Source organism: Gossypium hirsutum, chromosome A05 (assembly GCF_007990345.1).
Source record: "Gossypium hirsutum isolate 1008001.06 chromosome A05, Gossypium_hirsutum_v2.1, whole genome shotgun sequence".
NCBI classification, from domain to species: domain Eukaryota; kingdom Viridiplantae; phylum Streptophyta; class Magnoliopsida; order Malvales; family Malvaceae; genus Gossypium; species Gossypium hirsutum.
In genome coordinates, this window is record NC_053428.1 from 81,866,551 (window position 1) to 81,893,886 (window position 27,336).

At 35.9% G+C, this 27,336-nt stretch overlaps 1 protein-coding gene, 1 non-coding gene and 1 pseudogene across 2 annotated transcripts; 1 reads left to right on the plus strand and 2 right to left on the minus strand.

Moving 5' to 3' along the window:
- The window catches only part of LOC107895403 (very-long-chain aldehyde decarbonylase CER1-like), a 41,647-nt pseudogene extending 25,703 nt beyond the window's left edge, over positions 1–15,944 (plus strand).
- Positions 8,756–8,862, minus strand: LOC121229772 (small nucleolar RNA R71). Its single transcript, XR_005927728.1, has one exon. It is a non-coding gene; the product is annotated as a small nucleolar RNA R71 (small nucleolar RNA).
- Positions 15,945–21,968: 6,024 nt separating the features above from the next.
- Positions 21,969–24,180, minus strand: LOC107895402 (uncharacterized). Its single transcript, XM_016820691.2, has 3 exons — positions 24,003–24,180; positions 22,422–23,810; positions 21,969–22,375 (listed from the first exon to the last, which is right to left on the minus strand). The coding sequence occupies exons 1-3, from the start codon at positions 24,178–24,180 to the stop codon at positions 21,969–21,971; spliced, it is 1,974 nt and encodes a 657-aa protein (XP_016676180.2).
- Positions 24,181–27,336: the final 3,156 nt, after the last annotated feature.

A 27,336-nucleotide genomic window follows, 5' to 3' on the forward strand; every position in this document is an offset into this window, starting at 1 on the left:
TACTTTTCCGACATTAATTTAATCGTCCTGGGAATAGAGGTTGAATTTTCTGCAGTAGGGGTTTTGCTAGGACCTGTTCATCGTTTCCGGGTTTTTCCTGGGCAATTTCTTGGCCAAGATTTCTGCCAGGAATTGGTTCCAGTACCTTTCCACTCTGCAGCGTCACTGCATTAGCATTTTGCCTCGGGTTTGGTTCTATTTGTGACGGCAGCTTCCCTTGAGAACTCATCTTTTCAATTGATGTGGTCAATTCTCTTATAGACGCTTCGATTTTCTGTTGAAAATCAAGCATGTTAGCCGCTAATTTATTAACCAAAGTTTCTAGAGAATTAACTAAATCTCGTGGCTGTTGTGGAACTCGATTCTGGTATGGTTGGTTGTATCGTGGGTTGGCCCCATAACTTAAGTTAGGGTGATCCCTCCATCCTGGGTTATAGGTATTAGCGTAAGGGTCGTATCGCCTTTGTGGTGGCCCAGGAAAATTTCCCACAACATCTAAATAAGCCATAGTATCATCATTCAAACTGGGACATGTATCAGTTGTATGTTTAGGGGTAGCACATATTCCGCATAACCGGTCTGTCTTTGCTTTTTCTGCAACAAGAGAATTCAAAATATTAGCAATTCTATCTACTTTATCTTCTAAGGTTGAATTACTTAGCTGATGAACCCTTCTAGGGGGTTCAGGATTGGCTCAAAATTGCTGAGAATTTGTAGGCGTTGTGGAGATTAAATCACTTTCTTGTTGTGGAGTCATGTTGACTAACGCTCCTCCACTCACGGTATCTACCATATTCATCTCCATAGGTTTCAGGACTTCATAAAAGTACTGAAGCAAAGACTGTTTCGTTATATCGTGTTGTGGGCAACTTGCACATAACTTCTTAAATCGCTCCCAACAGTCGTATAGAGTCTCTGCGTCTTTTTTCCTTATGCCCACGATTTCTCTTCTTAAGTCAGCTGCACGCGACGCTGGAAAAAACCTGTTGAGAAAAAAACGAGACAGATCAGCCTAAGTCGTTACAGATCCAGGAGGTAAATAAAATAACCATTCCCTAGCAGAATCTGCTAAGGAAAAAGGGAAAGTGCGCAGTTTAATTTGATCCTCAGTTACCCCAGGAGGTTTCATACTAAGACAAACCATATGGAATTCTTTCAAATACTTGTGGGGATTTTCATTCTGTAACCCCCGAAAAGTTGGCAGTAGGTGGATCAAGCCTGACTTTAATTCAAAATCAATATCCATAATAGGATACGCGATGCATAGTGGCGGTTGTTCTGTCGGCGCTTCGGCTAGTTACCGAATTGTCTGAGCCATAGGTTGAGGTGCTAAATTAAGGTTTTCATCAACCCTAGTGTTAAGCACTTCTTCTGATGAATCGACTTCTACTTTTTCACCTTCAAAAGTTTGAGTAGGGTTTTCGTTAACCCTAGACTCTGCTTCGTCGTCGATTTTGATTTCTGAAGATGGATTGCTTTGAGTTCCAACCACCACTGATTGCTTTTTTCTTAGCTTTGTTTCCTTGCGGTTGGCTCTCGCAGTCTTTTCAATTTTTGAATCAAACGCAAGAGTTCCTGGAGCAGATCTGGTCAAAAGAAACAAAAAATAAGATTAGTACGTTACCGATCCCCAGCAACGGCGCCAAATTTAATGCGTCGTTGAGAGCATCAAAAGTATCCTATTCCCTGTAAAATAGTAAAAATAATAGTAAAAATAATAGTAAAGGGGAAGTAGGGTCGAATCCTTAGGGACCGGATTGTACGAATGCTCGTTTCTTGAAAACCTGGACAATTTCTTGGCCAAGAAAACCTGCGTTACTGAAAAATAAAAAAAAATAGAATTAAGAATCTGGAAAAAAAACAGAATTTAAAGTGAATTGAAATTGTGAAAATAGATAGATTGCAGAAGTTAAAATGGAAAAATAATAAACAAAGTTTGAAAATAAAGAAAGTTTCTTATGTGGCGAAATTTCAGCCTCCAGTTGTCTCGATTCGCCTTGGGTTCAATCCTTGGCTTTTAAGTAGTCCTTCTCGAGAGGATAAGCCAGTTATAGTGGAAGAGGACGCCTACGACCACCAGCTCCAAGGATTTAAACTTAAAATTTCACGGAGCCTGACTCTAGCCAATAATCACTTTTATGGGACTATCTTCTGCTAGATCATCACTTCCCAACGGCGAATACCACGTCGTTTTGTCTCTTGGATTCTCCAACCTCTGACGCAGAAAGCCAACGAACCGACTGTGCAATCTTCTCAAAACGTACAAAGTGGCCATTCCTTGCACAAGTTGAAAAGATCACCTATTAAGGGACATGGACGGAAGCGTCAACCCTGTAATGCGGAGAAGTGATGAATACCTTGTTGAGAAAGCTAAGCGCGAGTTCTAAGCCTCATGAACCTTTTTGGGGAATTTTGACAACCTTCGGCTAGATTGGTTTAGTGGCTCATGATTTTTGGGAAAGAAATAAATATAATGTAAATGAGATTTTTATTGAAGGAAATATGGAGAGAACAAAAAGACAGAGTTTTTGGGAGAGGGAGTGTTTACAGGAAAAAAAAGATGTCCAAATATGTGCCACTCCATCCCCTACTTATAGTACTAGAAAACCTAGTCTATTCCTAATGAAATTCTAAAAGATAAATACAAATAAATAAAGATAATTAAAGATAAATAAAGATAAATGAAAATAAATCCTAAAATTTAAATCTAAATAAAAATCTTTAATAATTATCCTAATATAATTGAAATTAAATTATAGTCTTGTGCTATAAAATCTCTTCTTTTGCATTGTAGTCCTTGGGTCTTCCATGTTTGCATTTTTTGGCACCACTTTTCTCTTTCTTTGCATGTTGGCCCATTATATCTTCAAATTGGCACCTTTTACCCTTAAATTTCCTCTTGCCTCTAATTTAGTCCCTAAAAGATAAAGACCATAAATAGCCCAAATTAGTAGCATCATACTCAAAATAAATATATAATTAGCACATAAAAATATGACGTTATAGAGTATTATCACACACTGGCAATGCAAATTCCGTTGGCCTTTGAGAATGTGGATTCTTGCGAGGTTTGGCCATCAACATTTACATACTCCATTTTAATCATTGTAGATATTAATGTTCATTCTTTCATCGCTTGGTTCTACTTTGTTTAGAACTAGTTATCGAGGAGGGTGATGAGCATATGGTGCATAGCTGGGTTAGTACATGCACTGGAAGGCTGGGAGGAACATAAATGTGGTTATACCACATCAAACATTGAAAAAGTCTAGGAAGCAACTCTCAAGCATGGATTTCAGCTTCTAAGGTTCTCTACTCATTTAAAATCCTAGACATTTGTCAGCCCCTTCTCTCTCTATATATATCACATCATATCATACATTGTGGTCTTCTGAATTATGTAAGTATAGTTTATCATATCTTATGGTCTTCTGAATTACATAAGTATAGTTTTAACTACTAATAGCGGACCACACAATTTGTGAGAATTTTTTTATGGTGTAAGTTTATTACGATGTTTTGATGCTTTCAAAAGATTATTAAGTATTTGTAATTTATGCTTTATGGTGTTATTGATATCTGAAAAGTTGTTTGTTGCAATGATTTATACTAACCTTTGGTTAGTTTTTATATATATATAATAAATTTCTAACTGAGTTGGTGTTACAAGTCAATCGAGCATCAGTTCAGTTAGGGAAATTACGATTTTAATATTTTAATATTTTTGATTGAGTTGGGGAGGAGTTATGGATAATTTTAGACATTGTATCATTTAAAAAAAATGAATTAGGTTGAAAGTGTATGCGTAATTACTTTAATTCTCACCCTCCCTCTTAAGAATTGGAAAATGTAGTTGGTTGCTTCAATTACAACCAATTAAATGGGATCTGCCAATTACAATGGTTACCAAAACATGTTACACTTATAATTACAAGCAATTACATCCAAATTTGATTACGATGTAACTTTCCAAACACTACCTTAAAATTTTTTCATTTTTACTTTAGATTCAACAAGATCCTAAAATTAAATATTTATATTATTGCGTTTTTAATTTCTATATCATATTATTTTTAATGTAATTTAATATATTATGATTAATAAATACTATAGTTTTCAACAAATAAAAACCAAGTTTTTTTATATATCCATTTTATATGAAAATTAGACTTTTTTTACCTAACAAATTGTAGTCCCTCAAAAGTTAATCTGGCATAGATTACATTGGTTTACATTCTTATTTCATTAATAATACATATATACATGACAATCAATCGTAACTTATTCTTACCTATAAGGAGGGGGAAACACAAATTAACATACATAACACTAAAACCAATGCATAAGGCCTAAAAATTAAGCTTTTGAGTTAATTCCTCCTACCCTTCCTCCAATTTTGTATATTCCTTTCAAAATACTTGACAAACAACTTATAATTCATTGGGTAGAAGAGATACCCAATAATTAGTCCATTCACTAACTTAATTCCATATCCCAACATGATTACTTTCCACCCAAATTCAAGCCATGAATCTTTATCATTCTTTGACAATGAAGGTGGTAGTAGTGATGAGCCTTTGAGATAACATTTCTTTGATAATGGATTCGTACATAGTCTTGGGTTGCCCTCAAGTGAGTTGTTTTAGAATGTGCCAAATTGTTTGCCTTGTCGTATAAGTTCGATTGTAACACCCTATACCCAACCCGATCGTCAGGTTTGAGTCACAAGGTGCCACATTCATTGCCGAAGCAATTACGAATACAAAACATTTAATTAGTAATACAATTTATGCAAACATAGGCTTTTCAGTACAAAAGCATGATATACAACTTTTCCTGGAACTTATATGAGCCTACGTACACTCTAAAGTTATTCTGAGATTGAAAAAAGGACCAAATTACAAAATTTCCAAAATTTCAATCATGTATGAATACCATAGCCAGGTACTGATACCAATTTGAGCTTCGATGTTTGGAAAAATTGAATAAAAATCAATAATATCAATACCTTACTCTAAAGTATCAATACTTCACTCTGGTATCGATACCATTTTAAGGTTTGGTGTTTTGAAAATTAAAGAAAATCATCAAAGTATCGATACCCTTCCCAAGGTATTGATACATTATAGAAAAAATTCAGAATTTGCATTTGGTGCCTACTTTTTTCCTACTCATTATCAACTATTCCAAAACATCACCAAAAACAAGTTCAATACATACTTAAACATACTTAAAAACATGTTCAAATCATACCTAATTAATAACTTACATCTTCATTATCAATCTCAACAATTCAATAATTCATTTAGCCAACATTTTATCATTCATTAAACATATCATTCCATAATTAAGAAATTCATGTAAATATATTAACCAAATACTAATTTGACTCATACCAATTCACATCTAATAGTGCCATTTCATATGTCTCATATTCATTGAAGCCATTTACCAAATCATGCTACTTTCAATCAAGCATTAACATTGCCAAAATTCAACAAGCACATAAAACACATATACATTCTAATCACACACCAAACATGTCAACTTAACTCATTTGCAAATCATACTAAACTGCATATATCAAATTGCATATACATGATTTTATTCATTTGCCAACTTCTAAATTAGCATTTTCAAACATAGCAAAATACTAAATTGACTTTACTAGGTACATGCCATTTAACTAACAAAAGAAATTCACCAACTTGTTGAGTTCGAGATTTTGACTAGATGCTGATGTCGATGCTCGGGATCTCGTATAAACCTAACCTATGCATGGAAAACAAAACCATATACTGAGTAATAAACTCAACGATAAATCTATCTATGATTCAACAATGTAAATAAACATATGCAACATGCAACTATTTCATTCCAAATTTTATCTCATACCATTTTATGAAACATGTATTCATCTTTTCAAAAGCAAGTATATAATAAATTTACAGCCTAACTCATTAGATTTGTATTCAAGCCAACCAGTTTTAAAGTCCATTTGGCTCTATTCAATTTGTAACATACCTCCACTCAACCCAATATTTGGATCCAAGTATGATGTGTCCTATTTAAATTAGACTAATTTTTAAATAAATCACCTATAAACAAACCATTCAATGGAAGCTTATAAGATTTGATGGGTTTATAAGTATACAACGTAAGTTATACTATTAATTTTCAAAGGTTTCAATGTACATCATTAGAATTTTAGAACAATGTGCAATCCATTTGGTGAATAAGTCTAAGGAGGAAATTTTCATTAGAGAAAATATGAAAATTTAACTTCAAGCATTGAAAACTAATAAGATTCTAAAAATAAAATAGTATCTTGTCAACAATAAATCGATTTAAAGATTAATTCCAAATTACAAATATATGCCATTCCGAGGTCATGCATGGTACGGGACTCAACCAAATGGTTTACGATTTCAACAGTGCTCTGGTGTAGTCCTTTCAACAAAAGTTCCTTCCTTTAATCAAGAAGCCTAAGAAAGAAAAAATAACAGAGTAAGTTCATACGAATTTTGTAATAGTCCATTTTTTGGTGGTGTCGAAAACAATAGTTTTGGGACTAAAATTTTGATGTGTTAGTTTGTAAATATTAATTATTTAATATTTACATGTGTTTGAGTGATGTAGGGACTTGTTGGAGGTAGAAAACGAGCGAGAATAACATTTAGGGCAAGGGTATTGTGGTATCCAACCCCTAAAATCATGATACTTTCGATAGTATAGAAGACTAAGGAGACCCTTTAGTGGTATCTGATAAACCATAAAAAAAAACATATTTTAATCCCATGCTTAGCATATTTTTGGATGATTTATTATATAATTTAGTGAATTTGATGCTCCTAATTCTTTAATTTTATGTTTCTATACTTAGGTGAGCATAGAGGAACAAAAGGAGTAGAAAACAGACCAAAAACGGACAAAACGGGCTGGTTTAAAGATCCACACGCCCAAGACCATTTCTACACGGGCTGAGCACATGCCCGTATGAGACACACGGGCTGGCCACATGCCCATGTGGTAGCCCGTGTCGATATCGCTCCCTGTTTCCTAAACACACAGAAAAAGCCAATTTTTAAGGTTTCTGAGCATTTTGAAGTCTATAAATGCATTCTAGAAGAGAATCTAAATTGACACACAGAGTAGAACGCAGAAAATTACTCGAAGAACGCTGACAGACTCAACTCAGAAGTAGGACCTCCTTCAAGACTGAAGACCTCCATTCAATTTGTTTAGAAGTTTTTGGGTTTCTTTATATTTTGTTGTTTTCCTATTTTTGAGATGTTTTCCTTTCTAAGTATGAATTAAATTCCCTAAATACCTAGGGAAGATGAAACCTATGACAAATCTTATTATTTGATTTTTCTGAATTACATGACAAATATTTGTTCTTGATCTCAATTATGTTTTCGTACCTTCATGTTTAATGTTTTCAAGATATTAGTTCATGATTGATGTGCTTATTCAGTGGAGCAAAAATCCCTGTTTAAGAGTAGATTTGACATAATTGAGTGGAGTTGCATGCAATCCAAGAAATAGGACAACATAAATCTACTGGATTAAAGTCAAATCTAATAGGAGAATCCACAGATCGAGTTAATGGGACGATAGGGGTTTTAATTAGAAAGAGATTTTTAATTAATCAACCTAGAGTCAGTTATTTTCACTCTCGAAAGAGATATTAATATAATTTAGAGATTTCTATGGATCAAGTCAAATGAATAAGTCGTTTAATTTAGATTTAGAATAATAAGTAAAGTCTAGTTGGATTCTTTCCTGGGTATTGTCTCTCTCATAAGTTTTCTTCGATTGTTTTCCAATTTGCTCTTTGTCGCTTAGTAATTAGTTTAGTTTAATTTTAGATTAAAAACAACTCTTCAATTTATAGGCTAGATAACAAAAAGATAATAATTACTAGTACTTTTAGTCCTCGTGGATACGATATTCCCGACTCATAGTAGCTATACTACCATTCGATAGGTGTGATTGCCTTTGTCGTATTTTAGTTAGTTCGTGACTTCATCAAGTTTCTGGCGCGTTGCCGGGGACTAAGATATTAGGAACGCTAGATTTTTATTAATTTAGCCATTTTATTTTGTTGCATTTTATTTTGTGTTAGTTTTATTTTTAATTATTAATTTTTTTATTTACTTCTAGTAGGTTTCTTTAGTTTATGACTAGAAGAATTCTGTCGGGACCATTGCTTTTTGACAGCGAGATCGAAAGTACAGCTCGCAAAAACTGTAGAGAAGCGAGACAGAGTCGAAAGAGTACACTAGAAAAGCAAGAGGATGTTATCACTGAGGAGATGGTAGAAAATTAAAATAATCAGTTACCTTCTGTGGTTGCTGTAAATCCTGTAAATTCAAATCCTACTCCTCGTACTATGTACGATTATGTCAAGCCCAATTTAACTGGGGCTGAATCGAGTATTGTTAGACCTGCTATTGCTGTAAATAATTTTGAACTGAAACCTAACACTATTCAAATGATTCAATAGTTTGTTCAGTTTCATGGTTTGTAGGACGAAGATCCAAATACTCATTTGGCCAATTTCTTAGAATTCTGCGACACTTTCAAGATAAATGCCGTTTTTGATGACGCCATTCGCCTACGATTATTCCCCTTCTCATTAAAAAATAAGGCTAAGCAGTGGTTGAACTCCCTACCACGAGGTTCTATCACTACTTAGGATCAAATGACCGAGAAGTTTTTGCTGAAGTACTTCTTACCAGCTAAGATAGCTAAGCTAAGGAATGATATCTCTTCCTTAGTGCAAATAGATTTAGAGACCCTATATGATGCATGTGAGAGATATAAGGACTTATTGAGAAGGTGCCCTTACCATGGGTTACCTCTATGGCTACAAGTTCAAACTTTTTACAACAATTTGAACCCCTCAACTAGGCAGTTAATCGATTTATCCACCGTTGGTACTTTGAATAATAAAACAACTGAGGAGACTTACGAGTTTATAGAAGAAATGTCACTGAATAATTATCAGTGGCAAGTTATGAGGACAAAGTTAATGAAAGAAGCCGGTGTTTTTAACGTTAATGCGATCACCATGTTGTCAAATCAGGTAGAACTTTTGAGTAAAAAGATTGATGGTTTATATGGTTCTACGCAGGTACATCCGGTGATGCAATGCGACGCAAATGGAGGAGGGAACCATCCAGAAAGTCGATCCTACAACTCTAGCGTAGAAGACGAACATGTTAACTATATGGGCAATAATTTTATACCTCAGAATAATCCCTATAGTAACGCTTACAATGCATGTTTGAGGAACCATCCCAATTTCTCTTGAGGTGGTCAAGGAAATCAGAGACCACAACCCCCTCCAAGCTTTCAACCCCCTTACCAACAGGAAAAGAAGCTGAACCTTAAGGAGATGTTGATGAAGTTTATTTAAGTGTCAGAAATTCACTTCCAAAACATCGAAATAACACTTAAAAGCATCGATTCAAGGGCTCGAGAATCAAATAGGCCAGCTGGCTAAGATAATTTTAGAAGGACCACAAGGTAGCCTGCCAAGTAATACCAAAACTAACCCAAGAGAACAACTTCATACAATTACTATAAGAGATGAAGAAGGGTTCGTTAAACCTAAACTTGAACCGAGGAAAGAAATTTTGGTAAGTAAAGGTAAGGATGTGGTGAACTGCAGTGAACAGAAACCGCTAAGTAAAGAGTATAAACCTCATGTGCCATATCCAAATGTGACAAGGAAAGACCACACAAACGAATAATTCAGTAAATTCCTTAGACGTTTTAAAAAATTACATATTAACTTGCCGTTTATTGAAGCTCTTTCGTAGATGCCAAATTCTGTAAAATTTTTGAAAGAACTTTTAGCAAACAAGCGGAAGTTAGATTATTCGTCACACGTGGGGCTAAATTTAGTTTGCTCAGCTATCTTACAGAAAAAATTACCCAATAAGTTGAAAGATCCAGAGAGTTTTACTATTCCTTGTTTAATTTGTAGTCTAAATGTGAACAATGCTTTGGTTGATTTAGGGGGAAGTATTAATGTCATGCCCTATAAAATGTTTAAACAACTAGGTCTTGGGAAACTTAAACAAACTAGGATGAGTATCCAATTGGAAGATAAAACTAATAGATTTCCTAGGGGTATTGTTGAGGATGTGCTTGTAAAAATTGATAAATTTATATTCCCAGTTGACTTTGTTGTTTTAGACATGGATGAGGATAGTGACCTATCCTTAATTCTAGGTCAGCCCTTTTTAACAACTGCCAGAACGATTATTGATTTTGGTACAGGTGAACTCATACTTCGTGTAGGCGATGACATGATTAAACTTCAAACTCGTGATTCTGTTAGGATATCTAGTGATCGAGATGATATTACGAGTTCTATTGATGTTAATAACCTTGTGGCTCAACATTTTTTGTAGGAAACACCTTGAAAAACTGATATAGAGCCACAGTCCAGCTCAAGTGTCAAAGACGGAACAATTCATGAAGAACGAAGGCTTCAAATCAATAAACTAGATGAATGGCAGTCACATATCAAGGAAAAACCGAGAATACACGATGAAAAACTGAAGCAACTCCTTGACAAGCTTAAGAATGGAATGAACTACTTCAAAGTTGGGGACCAGGTGTTATTAGATGGAACCGACCCTTGAATAATCACTTCAAAGCTTAAAGCAAACGGAGCAACTCCTTTTACGGTACTCAATGTCTTCCCATACAGTACAGTCGAGGTAACCCATTCCCATTTCAGCACTTTTAAGGTAAATATTACTCGATTTGTGTATCATCTCATTTTATAGTGGTGGAGATTTGATTTTCATGCAAGCCTATGGTAATAACTTTTCATGTTTTACTTTTGAGAGCCTAATTTTTGAACTTTAAACACTTTGAGTGATTTGAGTGAACCTTTAGTGAGAATGTCAAATCTTGTCAGTTTTGAATTAAAGGTAACTATTTAGATAAGGGGAAATACCTATATTTTCATGCTTTAAAAATATTTGACTTAGATTGTTTGAATCTTTAGTGCTTTTTTAGTTGAATTATCAATGTGTGATTATTTGTGAACTATGATAAAACATTATTGATGAAAATTATGAATTGAGAAAGTTTAATTTTAATTGTGAGTTGAGGATTTTGCTTGAGGACAAGCAAAGCTTAATAACAAATTTTAATCCCGTGCTTAGCATGTTTTTAGATGATTTATTATATAATTTAGTGAATTTGATGCTCCTAATCTTTTAATTTCATGTTTCAACACTTAGGTGAGTATATGGGAACAAAAGGAGCGAAAAATGAACCAAAAACGGACAAAACGATCTGATTTAAAGATCCACACGACCAAGACCATTTCCACACGGGCTGGCCACACTCCCACGTGGCAACTCGTGTCGATATCGCTCCCTATTTCCCAAATAAGCGGAAAAAGCCAATTTTTAAGGTTTTTGAGCATTCTAAAGTCTATAAATGCATACTAGAAGAGAACCTAAATTGACACGCAGAGTAGAATGCAGAAAATTACTCGAAGAACGCCGACGGACTCAACTCAGAAGCAGGATCTCCTTCAAGACTGAAGGTCTCTATTCAATTTCTTTAGAAGTTTTTGGGTTTCTTTATGTTTTGTTGTTTTCCTATTTTTGAGATGTTTTCCTTTCCAAGTATGAACTAAATTCCCTAAATACCTAGGGAAGATGAAACCTATGACAGATCTTATTATTTGATTTTTCTGAATTACATGATAAATATTTGTTCTTGATCTCAATTATGTTTACTTACCTTCATGTTTAATGTTTTCAGGATATTAATTCGTGATTGATGTGTTTATTCAGTGGAGCAAAAGCCCTTATTTAAGAGTAGATTTGGCATAATTGAGTGGAGTTGCATGCAATCCTAGAAATAGGATGACATAAATATACCGGATTAAAGTCAAATCTAATAGGGGAATCCATAGATCGAGTTAATGCGATGATAGGGGTTTTAATTAGAAAGAGATTTTTAATAATCAACCTAGAGTTAGTTATTTTTACTCTCGAAAGAGATATTAATATAATTTAGGTATTTCTACGGATCAAGTCAAATGAATAAATCGTTTAATTCAAATTTAGAATAATAAGTAAAGTCTAGGTGGATTCTTTCCTAGGTATTGTCTCTCTCATAACTTTTCTTCAATTATTTTCCAATTCGCCCTCTGTCGCTTAGTAATTAGTTTAGTTTAATTTTAGATTAAAAAAAACCCTTCAATTTATAGGCTAGATAATAAAAAGATAGTAATTACTAGTACTTTTAGTCATCGAGGATACGATATTCCTGACTCACCGTAGCTATACTACCATTTGATAGGTGCGCTTGCCTTTGTCGTATTTTAATTAGTTCATGACGTCATCAGTATCGTGACATCCTCCTTGGGTATCATGATACCCACTTCTCAAGGAAGACCCCCAAGTTCAATACTGCCCAAGATATCACAATATCCTCTTCTGGGTATCCTGATATCGCCTTCGTCAGAGGGACAAATTTGGACAAAAAGGGAAACTTTTGCCTACCTGACCCACCAATCACACAAGGCCCATGTAATGGGAATTTTGGCATTGAAAAGTCATAAGCCAACACATCAAAACAGTTAAAATTTGCTAAGGAGGAGGGAGAGAAACATTAGCTTAGTTTTAGGTTTAGTTTTCTCTAGGTTTTCTTTAGTTTTTTGTACTTTTCTAGGGTTTTTATTTTTCTCTTCTTTTACCTTAGATTAGAGTTTATTTTTCTGCATTTACTTCTTATTCTTATTGTCCTTAGTGTTAGTTAACACTGTAGGTAGGGTTTATTTACATTTCCAGTTCCTGTACCTTACTTTCCAGACTCTTTAAGCTTTAGTTTAATGTATGTTAGTTTATTTTACTTTAAATTTGTTAAAGCTTGTTCTTTTTATGTTTTTTGCTTTAGATTTGATTGTTAAATGCTTTTAGTTTCATGCTATTTAAGTTTTCTTGCATAAAAATCTCAACTTTTATATTTTTCTCAAGCTTTACTTTCATGGTTGTTTTGTTTTCAATTGTTATGTTTATTTTCTTGACTTTGAGCATGTGTAGCTAAACCTTTAAGAAGGTTGGTTGATGGAGATGTAGATAAACTAAAATCTTTGGGCAAAGGACTAAATCGTAACTTTCGAAACCATTTTTTTGATTTTTGAAAAAAATGGGGAGCGACTTTTAAAACCAAATGTGGAGTCGCCACCAATCTTTTGTTTTTGTGTGATTGGATCACCTTAATAAAATATTTTATTCCATTTAAATCAATTTTGGCCTACGAAATTTGAGAAAACAAGTTCGGGAGCCGATTACGTACGAGGAAGGATTACCACCCTCGCTACGCCCAAAATTGGTACCGAATTAATTAAATAATGTCCTTATGTCTAATTTTTTTTTGAAATATGATTTCTTTTAAAACATTTGAATGACTCAAATTGGACGTCAAGATTCGCTTGTTTCAAAGGAATACAGTATCACATCCAGCACGTTAGGACACGATTCTTTAAACCCTCGAAACTGCGATCAATTTCGATTTCTAAAAGCCCATACACTTGAAAATCACAAAAGGATGTTCGCTTATTTGGTCCAACGAAAAATTGAAACTCAGCACGGTAGGGCACGATTTCTCGAATTTCCAAACATTGAACATTGCCTTGTTTTAGAATTTAGAAAATACGGATGAAACTTCAAAGGAATATTTGACTATTTTGGACAAACAGAAAATCGAAACCCAGCACGGTAGGGCACGATTCCTCGAGTTCCCAAACATCAATCATTACGTTTGTTTTAGTAAATTTTCAAATAAACAATTGTAGAACTAGCTCAAAACGCATTGATTTGACTTGAAATAAAATGAAATAATTAATTTTAAAGAGTTGGAAATTGTAAAGCGACATTTATAAACCAAAACGGAAAAAATAAAAACATGAGATAACATGCATGCATAAAATACGATGATGGATGAATGAAGATAATGTAACTTATTTAATCAACTAACAAAATAAACAATTAAATATAACTAACCTAAAAATATAACCCAATTTTTAATCATGTATGGAGAATAATTGATATAACAATATAAAAATGAAAATAATATGCCACAATAATATACATAGCCTAATATAACATAATCAATACAAGATATACAAAACAAAATGAAAATTAAAAAAACAATATGGTATAAAACAAGTTTAAAATAATGATAAATACGTAATATATAATATATGAATTGATGAATTAATGATTTTGAAACTATTTGTGAAAACAGACTAGAGATATATATGTAATCATTAAAATATGTATTATAAAATGAAGATTTCTAAATCAAATAATATACAAAGTGTCAAAAACGTTGATTAAAATACATACAATAAAGGAAAGTTTAATAATATATAAAATACGAAAGGATAGCAAGAATACATAATAAAATATAATTTTAGGAAATACAAATAATAGGTTTTTCAAACATATATATATATATAAATAGATTTAGAATTAATTATTTGTAAAAATAGCATGAAATTAATAATGCATATAAAATTAAGTTAATTTATAAATTATATATGTACAAATATACATAAAAGAATTTAAACAAAATATTATATAAATAGTCAAATAATATGATATAAAAATAAATTTTAAAATAATGATTTTATAAAATAAAGTAAAGTGATCGAAATGATTTAACACACATATAAAAAACTAAATGGATTTTCAAAATCATGATGAATAAGAGACTCAATTAAAATAATATAGGTACAAGTATATAAAAAGATTTGAATCAAATACTATGCAAAATGTTAAAATTATATGTTATAAAGAAGAAATTCAACCTAATCATACAAATAAAACAAGAAAACAAAATATTGAAATAGATCAACACATATATAAAAATATTAAATGTATTTACAATAATAAGTCATACAAATACAAAATTTAATTAAAATTGAATGAAAATAGAAGGGATAATTTTTAAATAAAATAAGTCATTAAGGTTAGAATTAGGACCAGCGCGCCACGCATGTGAATACATAGGGACTAGAATTGGAAATAATCCAAGCCCCAATACACTGCATTAAGGCACGGATCCATTTGCAAACACGCGCAAATTACATGGACAAATTTAAAAATGAAACAAAACACATTAGTTGCAATTGAATGCTTGTGTGAAAGGAAAGGATTAATAGAGAAAATAACCCTCCCAGGCCCAAGACGCGCGGATCTGGATGTGTCTAAGTCGGGTCCTTGGGTCATGTTAACTATGCGACACCGTTTTGAGCCATTGGAACTGGCTTCAAACGGTATCGGTTCATCCTGTTTATAAAGGGGAAGAAACCCTAAAGTACTGATGAAATGGGAAAACAGAAACATTCTAACTCTCTCCTCTCCATTCGGTCGATCCAATCAGCCCCTCATTCGCATGCCCTTCGTTTAATTTAAGTAGTGATTTACGATGCGCAGAGGTACCATGGAGAATCATCAAGGATTATCTGTTTCGATTTTGAAACCCCGTCCCTCTTCGATTGCGACGAAGAAGACAGGTCTCGTCCACTAAGGTAAATCCCTTTCTTTCTTTTATTTTCTTTTGTCAAAATACATAGTATGTAAAACCAAAGAAAAAAAACAAAGAGGAAAACAATCGGAAAAGAAGAACCGAATCCGAAATCACCTTTTGATTTTTGGTTACTTTTTGTATTTCAATGTGCGTAACCCTTACAAAAATGAATTCTCTTGGCTTTATATCCGAAAATAAAAAAATATATATATATAATTTTTTCTATTTTTTCTGTATTTGCTGTTGTCCTCTTGTGTTTGGTGTACAGGTATAGGCTGTGGAGGTGCGTGTATGGAGCGTATGGAGGCATGGTCATGGCTGTGGCGCAAGGAGGCCGTACGACGCTGAAGGCTGGGGCTTAGCTACGGCGCAAGAGGCGATAACCCTAGGGTTTCTGTGTCTAACATATTTTGGGCCGTTTGGGCCTTGAATTTTTGGGCTGTAATTGGGTTAATTTGGTTAGGTTTAGTTTAGGCACAAAAATTTGTAAATGGTCCTTTAAATTTGGACTGTTATAATTTGGTTTGGTTTATTATTGTTTTGTATTTTGGTTTTGATGTGGACTCGGGCAAATTGACTGGTTTACAACTGCCCCTTTTTTGCTCATTGTCGTGTAACGATAATAGAGCAAAGACTCTTACAAGGGTCAATCTTGCTCGGTCTTTGAATCTTGACTTCCATGGTGTTCCTCTTTTTTCCAGTAGTCCTATTGCAACTTTAGGAAGATGGGACTTATAGCTTTGATTTGCGTCAATGTAATTTCAGGGAGAGGAGATTTTTAACTTCGATCTACTCCGCTGGAACTTTAGGGAGAATAGATCTGCTAATTTCAGTTTGCTCCACTGCAACTTTAGGGATATTAGACTTGGGTAATTTTATCCTGCTTTATTGTAACTTCAGAGAGATAAGGATTGTGGCTTCGATTGCTCCACTGCAACTTCAGGGAGACAAGATCTGCTATTTTCAGTCTGCTCCACTACAACTTAGGGAGATAATACTTGCTACTTTAACCCGCTCTACTGCAACTTCAGAGAGATAAGGATTGTGGCTTCGATCTTTTCCACTGTAACTTCAGGGAGATAAGATCTGCTACTTTCAGTCTACTCCACTACATCTTCAGGGAGATAAGACTTGCTACTTTAACCCGCTCTACTATAACTTCAGAGAGATAAGGTTTGCTAAGATGACTTAATCTGACCTACTACAATTTTATCGGTATAGGATTTTTGGTTTCACTGGTCTATTACGCCGCTCTCTGGGGAACATGACCTGTAGAATTGATTTTATGGGACTATGTTTATGCCGAATGATTAGGATGCTTTGATCAGAATGAATCGAATGCTCCTAAATAGGTGTGTATGATATTTGCGTGGATGCAGAATGTCGTGAGAATGATCCCTTTTTAATATTTGGATTGTCATTACTCGTTGTTCATCAAGGTGCTGCCACTGATGTGTTATCCTATATTCTTTGCTCGGCCGGTATCTTTGGAAGAAAATCACTATATGTTCATTTGGTTTTCTCTACTGCATCTTTAGGGAGATAGAACCAATAGTTTCTTTTATCCACCCCACTGCAACTCAAGGGTGTAGGATCCGAATTTTCCCCATCAATTTGGTCTGTTACACCATTCCTCGGGTTTCATGGCCAGACGTGTATGCCTAATGAATGTAAAGTATCATTTTTTCGAGAGTGACCTCCTTTTATACTAATAATTTCTTATCGAGATTGCATCATTGATGTAATATCTCGTCTTTTTGTTCAGTCACTGTTTTGGACCAAAAATCCAAAGAGATGGTCTCAACTTAAACCATTCCCACTCAGATATTTCCTTAAGCTTGGTGAGTTCTAAATAACAGTTCCGTTTCAGATTCTTGTATTATTTAGAAGCTTTCCAAAGTAATATGCGAAACTCCTTTTGTGAAAGTATTATTAGTCCATTAATCATTATTTCAATGCAACATGCTTGCAACAAATTATAGCAATGGATAAGAATGGAATTTAATTATGGCATAACTTGAAATAAATAAACTATCGAAGATAAAGATGAAAGTCTATTGGGGATGCATATCTTGAAAAGAAAAATATTTCAAAGGTAGCTGATTTATTATGAACAAGGTGAAGACTAGGTGCCCTTGATATCGTAGCCTAAGTTTCTCTGTACGAACTTCCTGAAGACCAATTTAGACTTGATATGTGTTTAGGAGATCAGAAGCACTTCGTCAATGCCCCAAGATGCAGCATACCCTTTCCCAATTCAGGTATAGCAAGATCATCGCCTTTCCCATTTTTGATCAATATCTGAGTCGCCCTTTTCGGGTTTTCAACTTCAATCCCCTTTGGTCTCAAGGAGCCCTTTGCAGGTTTTCACCTTGGCCTCTCCCCTTTTTTTTTTTTAAGGAAGGTCTCAAAGTGCCCTTTGCGGGTTTTCACTTTAGCCTCTTTCCTTCTTTAAGTGTAATACTTTTTGACTGAATCCGAATTCATTGAATTAGACAAATTTTTTCCATCCATTTCGGCTAGGATTAATGCTCCTCCAGAGAAAGCTTTCTTCACCAAATAAGGCCCCTCCCAATTGGGCATCCATTTTCCTCTAAAATTCTTTTGTATAGGAATGATCTTTTTCAAAACTAGATCTCCCTCATGAAACTCTTTTGGGGAACCTTTTTGTCATAAGCTTGCATCATTCTTTTTTGATACATCTAACCATGCTGAATAGCTCTTAGCCTCTTCTCCTCAATCAAATTCAACTGATCATATCGAGACTGTATCCATTCTGCTTCATCTAACTTCAAATCTGACAAAACTCTGAGAGAAGGTATCTCCACCTCAATAGGTAGAACTACTTCCATTCCATAGACCAATGAGAAAGGCGTTGCCCCAGTAGAAGTTTTGATAGATGTTCGATAAGCATAAAGAGCGAATGGCAACTTCTCATGCCAATCTCTGTAAGTTTCAGTCATTTTTCCCACAATCCTCTTGATATTTTTATTGGCTGCTTCCACTGCCCCATTCATTTTTGGACGATATAGTGATGAATTACGGTGTCTGATCTTAAACTGACTACAGACCTCTGCTATTGTGCTATTGTTCAAATCCAATGTATTGTCAGATATGATCCTTTCAGGCATCCCGTATCGATATATGATCTCCTTTTTCAGGAATTTGCTCACAGCCGATTTTGTAACATTGGCATATGAGGTGGCCTCTACCCACTTGGTGAAATAGTCAATGACCATAAAGATGAACCGATGCCCATTTGAAGCCTTCGGTGAGATTGGCCCTATGACATCCATGCCCCACATGGAAAACGACCATGGGGATGTCATAACATGCAAAGGCGAAAGAGGTACATGAATTTTATCACCATAGATTTGACATTTGTGACACTTTTTGGCATAATTAATGCAGTCTCCTTCCATGGTAGACCAATAATATCCAAATCTCATAATTTGTCTAGCCATTGTGAAGCCGTTAGCATATGTTCCACAAACGCCTTCATGAACTTCTTCTAGAATTTTCTTGGCTTCCATAGTATCCACACATCTCAATAATACTTGGTCCTTTCTTTTTTTTATACAGTATTTCCCCATCTAAAACATAATCACAGGCTAGCCTTCTCAACATTTTTTTATCATTCTCAGTTGCCTAATCAGGGTACTCACGATTTCTCACGTATCGCAATATATCTTGATACCAAGGGTGATCATCTCTCTCCTCTTCCTCCATGTTGTAACAACAAGATGGGGCTTTACAAATACTCATCTGGATAGGTTTTACATCTTCTTGTTTGCTCACATTGATCATAGAAGCTAAAGTAGCCAAAGTATTCGCCATCTAATTCTCATCTCGCTGGAGATAATTGAAAGTAATATCATCAAACTCCTCAATTAACCCCAGCACTATGCCTTGATAATTAATCAATTTGGAGTCTCTTCTCTCTTATTCACCTTTATGCTGGTAGATCACTAGCGCGAAATCTCCATATACTTCCAACAACTTGATCTCGCGTTCTATGGCTGCGCGGAGTCCCATGATGCATACTTCATATTCTGCCATATTATTTGTGCAATCAAAATCCAATTTACATGTGAATGGATAATGATCTCCATTTGGGGATACCAAAACTGCCCCGATTCCATTACCCACAGCATTTGAGGCTCCATCAAAGTTCAATTTCCATGGGTGACCTTTTGTAACGTCCTTTTCAGTAGCCATCACATACATTAATTTTTCATTGGGGAAATCAAAATTTAAGGGCTCATAGTCTTTTAGAGCTCTACTGCCCAGAAATTCTGCTATTTCGCTCCCTTTCAAGGCTTTTTGACTCACGTAGACTATGTCAAATTCAGAAAGCAGAATTTGCCACCTAGCCATCCTTCCCTTCAAGGTGTTTGGCTCCATCATATATTTTAGAAGGTCCAACTTCGAGATTAACCAGGTCGTATGGTACAACATGTATTGCCTCAACCTCCGAGCTATCTAGATTAAAGCGCAACACAATTTTTCGATTGGCGAATATCTCAACTCACATTCCGTGAATTTCTTACTGAGGTAATATATCGCCTTTTCTTTTCTTCCTGATTCATCATGCTGACCAAGCACACATCCCATAGAGTTATCAAACACTGCTAAATATAGTGTTAACGGTCTATCTGAGCTTGAAGGTGACAGCACTGGGGGACTTGACAAGTACTTTTTAACCTTATCAAAAGCTCTCTGGCATTCATCATCTCATTCTCCTGGGTTGTGCTTTTTAAGAAGACGAAATATGGGATCGCATTTCTCAGTTAATTGCGAAATGAACCGAGCAATATAATTTAGTCTTCCTAAGAGGCCTTGAACTTCTTTTTGAGTACGTGGTGGTGACAATTCTTTTATAGCTTGAACTTTGTCTGAGTCAATCTCAATTCCCCTTTCACTGACTACAAAGCCTAGTAACTTTCCTGATCTAGCTCCAAAAGTACATTTCGTTAGATTAAGCATTAGCTGAAATTTTCTGAATCTCAAGAACAACTTTCTCAACAATTTGATGTGCTCCTCTTCAGTTCGGGATTTGGCAATCATATCGTCTACATAAACTTCAACCTCTTAGTATCATATCATAAAATAAGCTCACCATGGCTCTTTGATATGTTGCTCCGGCATTCTTCAGCCCAAACGACATTACCTTATAATAGAATGTGCCCCACAAGGTTATGAATGTAGTCTTTCCCATGTCCTCAGGATGCATTTTTATCTGATTATATCTCGAGAAGCCATCAATGAAGGAGAACAATGAGTAGCCTACCGTGTTATCCACTAGAGTATCAATGTGAGGCAAGAGGAAGTTATTTTTCGGGCTAGCCTTATTTAAGTCTCTATAATCAACATACATTCGTACTTTCCCATCTTTTTTAGGAACAACTACAATGTTGGCTACCCATTCCGAGTATTTGACCACCCACAGGAATCCAGCATCAAATTGTTTCTTGACTTCCTTATTTATTTTTAACACAATGTCTGGCCTCATACTTTGAAGTTTCTATTGAATTGGCTTGCAATCTTCTTTTATGGGAAGGCGATGTACTACAATATCGGTGCTCAACCCGGGCATATCCTGGTAGCACCATGCGAAGACATCTTTAAATTCTTAAAGTAACCCAAAAAGGTCTCGCTTTGTTTCTTCAGTTATGCACGTTTCGATTCTTACAACTTTTCCTTCTTCTAAAGTCACCACCTCCACTGCCTCTTTATGCGGCAGAATTTACTTTTCCTCTTGTTCTACCATCCTTAACAAGTCTCGAGATAAGTCACAATCTCTGTCATCTTCAAAGTCCTGAGATCCCTCGAAACACATGTCTTGCTCAAAAAGTAATTCTGAGTCAGTAGCAGCGTCACTCATGACATTGATATCCAGGGACCTATTATAGGTACAAAAATATACAAAGAATGAATGAATTTAAGAATTATTGTTTGCATGGTATGATTATGAAGGAATGATTGAAAAAAAGTCTAAAAGAACCAAGATAATTACTCCGACAGGAAAAATAAAACAATTACTTGAGGAAAGAATTAAAAAATATTTGCTCAAAATGATAGCGAAAATGTACTTTATTGAAGCAACGATGTTTGAACATGAGCCTATTTCACAAAGAAATTCTTATTGCCTCTAGGCTTAAAGCAACAAGATTGTTTTGAACATTACTCTGAGTAAGCTCTAAATACTACATGAATGTCTTCTGCAGTCCAGTTGCCTAGAACACTCCCAGGTTCATAAGGACGAATATCTGACAAGGTCCCTCTTCAGTAGCTTCTTCTAATATGGCATTGATGTAAATACTTTTAAACATTTCTTCAATGTCTTTTTTTTCTGACGTCCTTCATTTGGGACAAATAATCCCTCCCTATACAAAGGTCTTCGATATGTGAGGGATTACCATGGGTTCCCACTTGATTTCTTCACCACTCAATTGCGTCTTTCTTCTCTCCTGCCTTTTTTCTAATTCTTTCTTCCTTTGTCTTGCATCTGGCCTGAACCCTAAACCAAAACGGTCACATTTATCTTTCAACATTAGAACTTCAATTCTTCCCTGGAGATGTCTTTCAAGCCCCTTTCCTAGTAAAGCTCCTTTCCCTACCATCAACTGTAGACCCATCCTCGTAGTTTTGGATATTTTTGGTGCTGGAATCTTGCTTCCTTCAGTGATGACTGTTGCATTTACAAACTCCAAGGACCGAAAAGAACATTCGATTGCTTCATCATCTATTTCCAAATATGGTGCATCACTGCTTACAGCTGCAATGATATCCTCTTCAGCATTTATCGTTATCAACCGACCCTCTGATTATCAACCGACTCTCTGATACTAACTTCAACTTCTGATGGAACGATGAAGGCACTGCCCCTGCTGAATGTATCCAAGGTCTTCCTAACAGGCAGTTGTATGAGGGTTTGATATCCATCATTAAAAAGTCCGCATCATATGTAGTTGGGCCAATCAACAAAGGTATTTCTATTCTCCCCATGACTCTTCTTTTTGTGCCATCGAATGCCTGCACTATATTCTGACACCCCTTCATATGCGAGCTATCCACATGTAATCTATTTAATGTAGACAAGGGTAATACATTCAATGCTGACCCATTGTCTATCAAGACTCCTAGTAATGTGTATCCTTTGCATCTGGTAGTGATGTGCAGAGCTTTAGTGGACTCCATACCTCCTGGTGGTATTTCGTCATCATTAAAGAAGATAAAATTATCAGCACTTATGTTATTAACCAGCCGATCCAACTTATTGACAGAGATATCATTAGTTACGTACGTCTGACTTAACACTTTCATCAATGCATTTCTGTGGACCTCTAAACTTAGGAGCAAAGCTAGTATAGATATGCGGCCTGGTTGTTTATGCAACTGTTCCACCATGCTATATTCACTATGTTTCAGAAATTTCAAGAATTCCTTAACTTCCTCCTCTTTCACTGGTTCATTAATAGGCAACTCAGACTCAACAGCTTTTCCTTTTTTTTGTTCCACTATCAGAGCTTTTCCTTTTACAGGTTCTGTTCGAGCATTTACCAAATCATACTGTCTTTCACTACGTGTGTGAGAACCTATGTCTTGGTCCTCCTTAGCTAAATTCTCCTTCCCCGGGATTGCCACATTAGAATCATAATTCCAAGGGACTCTTTTGTTGTCCACGTAAGAGAAAGCTACTGGTTTCTGAATTATAACCTTTGGTGCCATTCGAACTTCCGCTTCATTTTTCGGACGCGTAATGATGACCATAGGATAATTGACTTTTGGGCCCTTCGACGTTGATTCTGACGTGCATATACACCCCTCTTTTTTAGCCTCTTCATAAAATTCTATCTTCTTGTTGTCCATCAGGCCTTGAACCAAAGCTCTGAACTCTTCACATTCTTGAATTCCATGCCCCTCTTCATGATGGAATTCGTAGTAGCTCCTCATTTCTTTACCGCTCCTTTTTGGATCCGAAATAACTAATTCCCTTTCTGCCATCTCCTTCCAAATCCATTTCAAATGAGTTTTCAATTCTGTAATGTTTGCCTTGACCTTTCTCCCTATATATTCACTCTTCGCGTTTACCCCGTCATCGGCATGATTAGGTAATGGATTTTCTGCACTGGGTGCATTATCAAACTTCACAATGCCCACTTTAATAAGTTTTTCAACTACTTTCTTAAAGGCAGTGCAGTTTTCTATTGAATGTCCTGAAATTCCTGCATGGTATTCACATTAAGCGTTTGCTTCATAACATCTGGGGTATGGGGGCTATAATGGCTTTAAGTAAAAAGGGGCCACCACATGTGCATCAAATAAACTTTGATACAACTCTTTATATAACATTGGGATAGGCGTAAATTGAAGCTTCGTAGTATTTTTCTTTGTGCCAGATTCTTGTCTTAATGAACCTTGACTCCCAGTAGTCACTGCTCTTGGCTGATTAACGGTAAACGATTTCGAGTACCCTATGTTCGTATTGTTCACCTCGTTTTCCTTTTTCCGCGGGGTTGGATTTTTAGTATTCTCTCTTGCCTCTATCCTCCCACTTCTTCTTGCATTCTCAATCATTTCTCCAGTCATTACCATGTCTGAGAAGCTTTTTGTGGCGCTTCCCAGCATGTGTGTAATGAACGGGGCCTTCAAAGTATTGATAAAGAGCATCGTAGTTTCTTTTTTTAAAAGCGGCGGCTGAACTTGTATGGCAACTTCTCTCCATCTTTGCGCATATTGTCTGAAACTTTCATTTGGTTTCTTCTCCATATTCTGCAGAGTAATCCTGTCAGGAGTCATATCCATCACATGAATGTACTGCTTCATGAACGCTTGGGCCAAAATTTTCCACGAATTAATCCTGGTACGACTCAGCTGATTGTACCATTTAGATGCTGCCCCCACTAAACTGTCTTGGAAGCAATGAATCAGTAGTTGATTGTTGTTAACATACCCAGTCATTCTTCTGCAAAACATGGTAATATGAGCTTCAGGGCAGCTCGTTCCATTGTACTTCTCAAATTCTGGCATTTTGAATTTGAGGGGAAGGACAAAGTCTGGGACCAAACTCAGATCCTTAGCGTCAATTCCATGATGACTATCAGCGCTTTCAATTGCTCTGAATTTTTCCTCCAGCCATTTACACCGTTCTTCTAATTACTTTTGTGATTCTATCCTCGCCTTTTCCTCTTCTGCAACTTCATCCAAATCAGGAACAAGTGGATAATTCGAGTTATTAGCAGGGTTAGAGCCTGAGCCAGCTTAGAAATTCATTGGTATCGAAGCTCCAGCCTGAATCTGTTGAGGCCTGGTCGTAACAGATAGTCTCTGTGGGTTCATCTCAGGTTGTGTCTGTACATGTGTTGAAGTGAAGCCAGGAGGATATTGAGGGTCTTCATTACTTTCCCCAACATTATCCATAGGACCTTTTCCCTTATCCATTCTTTCTATCAGCAACTGGGACAACTGACTCATCATCTCTTTTTGGGACTCCATCATTTGATCTTTCATCTCTTGCTGAACCTTAGCTAGCTGCTCTTGCATCTATGACTACATTTGTTCTTGCATTCCATTTTGCATTTGCTCTAACTTTTCCAGTCTTTTGTCCATTGACTTGGTTTTTTTTCTCGTGCTGTAGGGGTGCGTACTTGGTTGGTTTTTGTTGGTTTCCAGATTACTAAAATAATTTTTAATTAATTAGAATCTTTTTATGGCCTTTAATGCATATGATGTAATGCAAATGTATGAATACAAAGGAGGCATCAATTTTGATTCAATTCCATTTAGAAAACTTTACTAGAAAATAAAATTCTTTACATAAAACTGAGTTACAAATAAGACTTTGCCCTAATGCTTAGAGCCTTAATTTTCCTAAGCAACGAGGCTAGCTCCTGCCCCCGATCTGACTCTAACTTGTACTTCACGCTCAGTATGTCTGCTTGTACCGCTAAAGCTTGCAAGTAATCGGCTACCTCCCGAATCTGGGTTACGGCTTCTCCCATAATATAATCTCTGTTTCTGACCTGGTCTTGCGCATGGTGAAGCTGTTCCTTCCAACGCTCCTCACTTGCTTCAAAAACTCAATCTGCATCTCACAGATTTGTAATGACGCTTCTAATTCTTTTATTTTTCCTTTCATTTCCTCTACCTTACTGAAGCTTACTCTCAACTCCATTGCGGTATTATGGATTCGGTACAGATGAAGAGATTTCTCGAGTTCTGCCACTCTAGCCCTTAGTTCACCTTGTTTATTTCTTCTTTCTGACAGACTCTTCTCTAGGTCCTCATTTCGTGCTTGAGCCTCTCAGAATTTCCTTTCCAATCGCTCGGCTTTGGTCTTTTCCTCTCGAATTTTCTAATGCCATTGTTCTGAGGTTTTACCTGACCCAGTAGTCCTCATAGACAGGCGTAACTTCTTATAATCTGTCTTCAAACTATCTAGATCCTCTTCGGCCTTACTTTTTCCTTTTCTTAACTTCTCATCTTCTGATCTCTGAACATCTACATCTAATTTCAGGTGCATTTTTTCTTCCTCCAACTGCTCGATCTTTTTCCCAAGCTCAAAATCCTGTTTTATAATTCCCAACTCTGACGGGGCAACTTGTAATTGTTCATCCACAGGTCGAGTATCTTCTAAACTTGGCTTAGGAATATTATTATTGACCCTTTTCCTAAACCATATATTGTATTCAGGTGTCACCATAGAACCGACAGTCAATCTCTTCATCTAGCGAGTTTGCTTTCAAGCATTAGATAGTTCCCGAACCTTCTTCTTATAGTGGTCACATTTATATGAGAATTCACACTGAGCAAGCCCGTGAGTCGTGGGTACAAACTGCCTGGATTTATACTGCCTTAATGCCACCAAAAGAGTATATCCAGTGGCTCCCCAAATTCCTGACAACAGTACCCAATCAAAGTTCTCACATCGATACAGGATCTCATTAGGAGCCATCCTAAAAGCTCTCCACTCTATATCCCCCTCCTTGAGGTTTTAAAGAATTTCTATCCACTTCTCCTCTGAGATATCATCTCTCCTTTGCATAGCCACCTCCTCCTTTAAGGGGGAGTAACATTCAGAAAAGACCCGGTAAGAAACCTTGTTCACCTTCCAAAAGTGGCTATGAAACTACACCAACAACAGCTGTGCACATCCAATAAATCTCCCTTCGCCTGCTTTCTGACACATGCTCAAGGATCTGAACGTCTCGTCCAGTATTGCAGGTACAAGTGTGATTCCCTTTTCAAGACGATCGAATAAGTAAGTGACTGCCTCATCCACATGCCTTAAAGCCTTAGGAAAAATCACCAATCCATATATGCTTAAGGCGAAGATATCGACCCTCTTCCTTTCATCCGGATGTGTTAAAACCAAATCTCTCAAATTCTCCCAAGGAATACATTTATGTCCCCCTTTTATTGAATTCGAGCAGTGACCCAAGGCTCGCTCATCCCTGTAATAGTCATCAATTTCTTCGCAAAAGTTGGACCATTAAAAACCTTAGCATAAGCTTTTCTGACTTGAACTTTTGGACACCTCAGCAGGGTAGTATATTCCTCCACGGTAGGCCCCAAATCCACTTCTCAAAAGTGAAACAATTGTAAGTAGAATTCAAAAACTGAGCCATAACTCGGAACAGATGCTTGTCCACCTTAATATCGAGCAAGTAGGCTATATCACCATAGCTCTGATAGAACAACTGTTTGGTTCCTTCATCCCAATGAGCCTATATATCTCTCAACTCTTGTAAC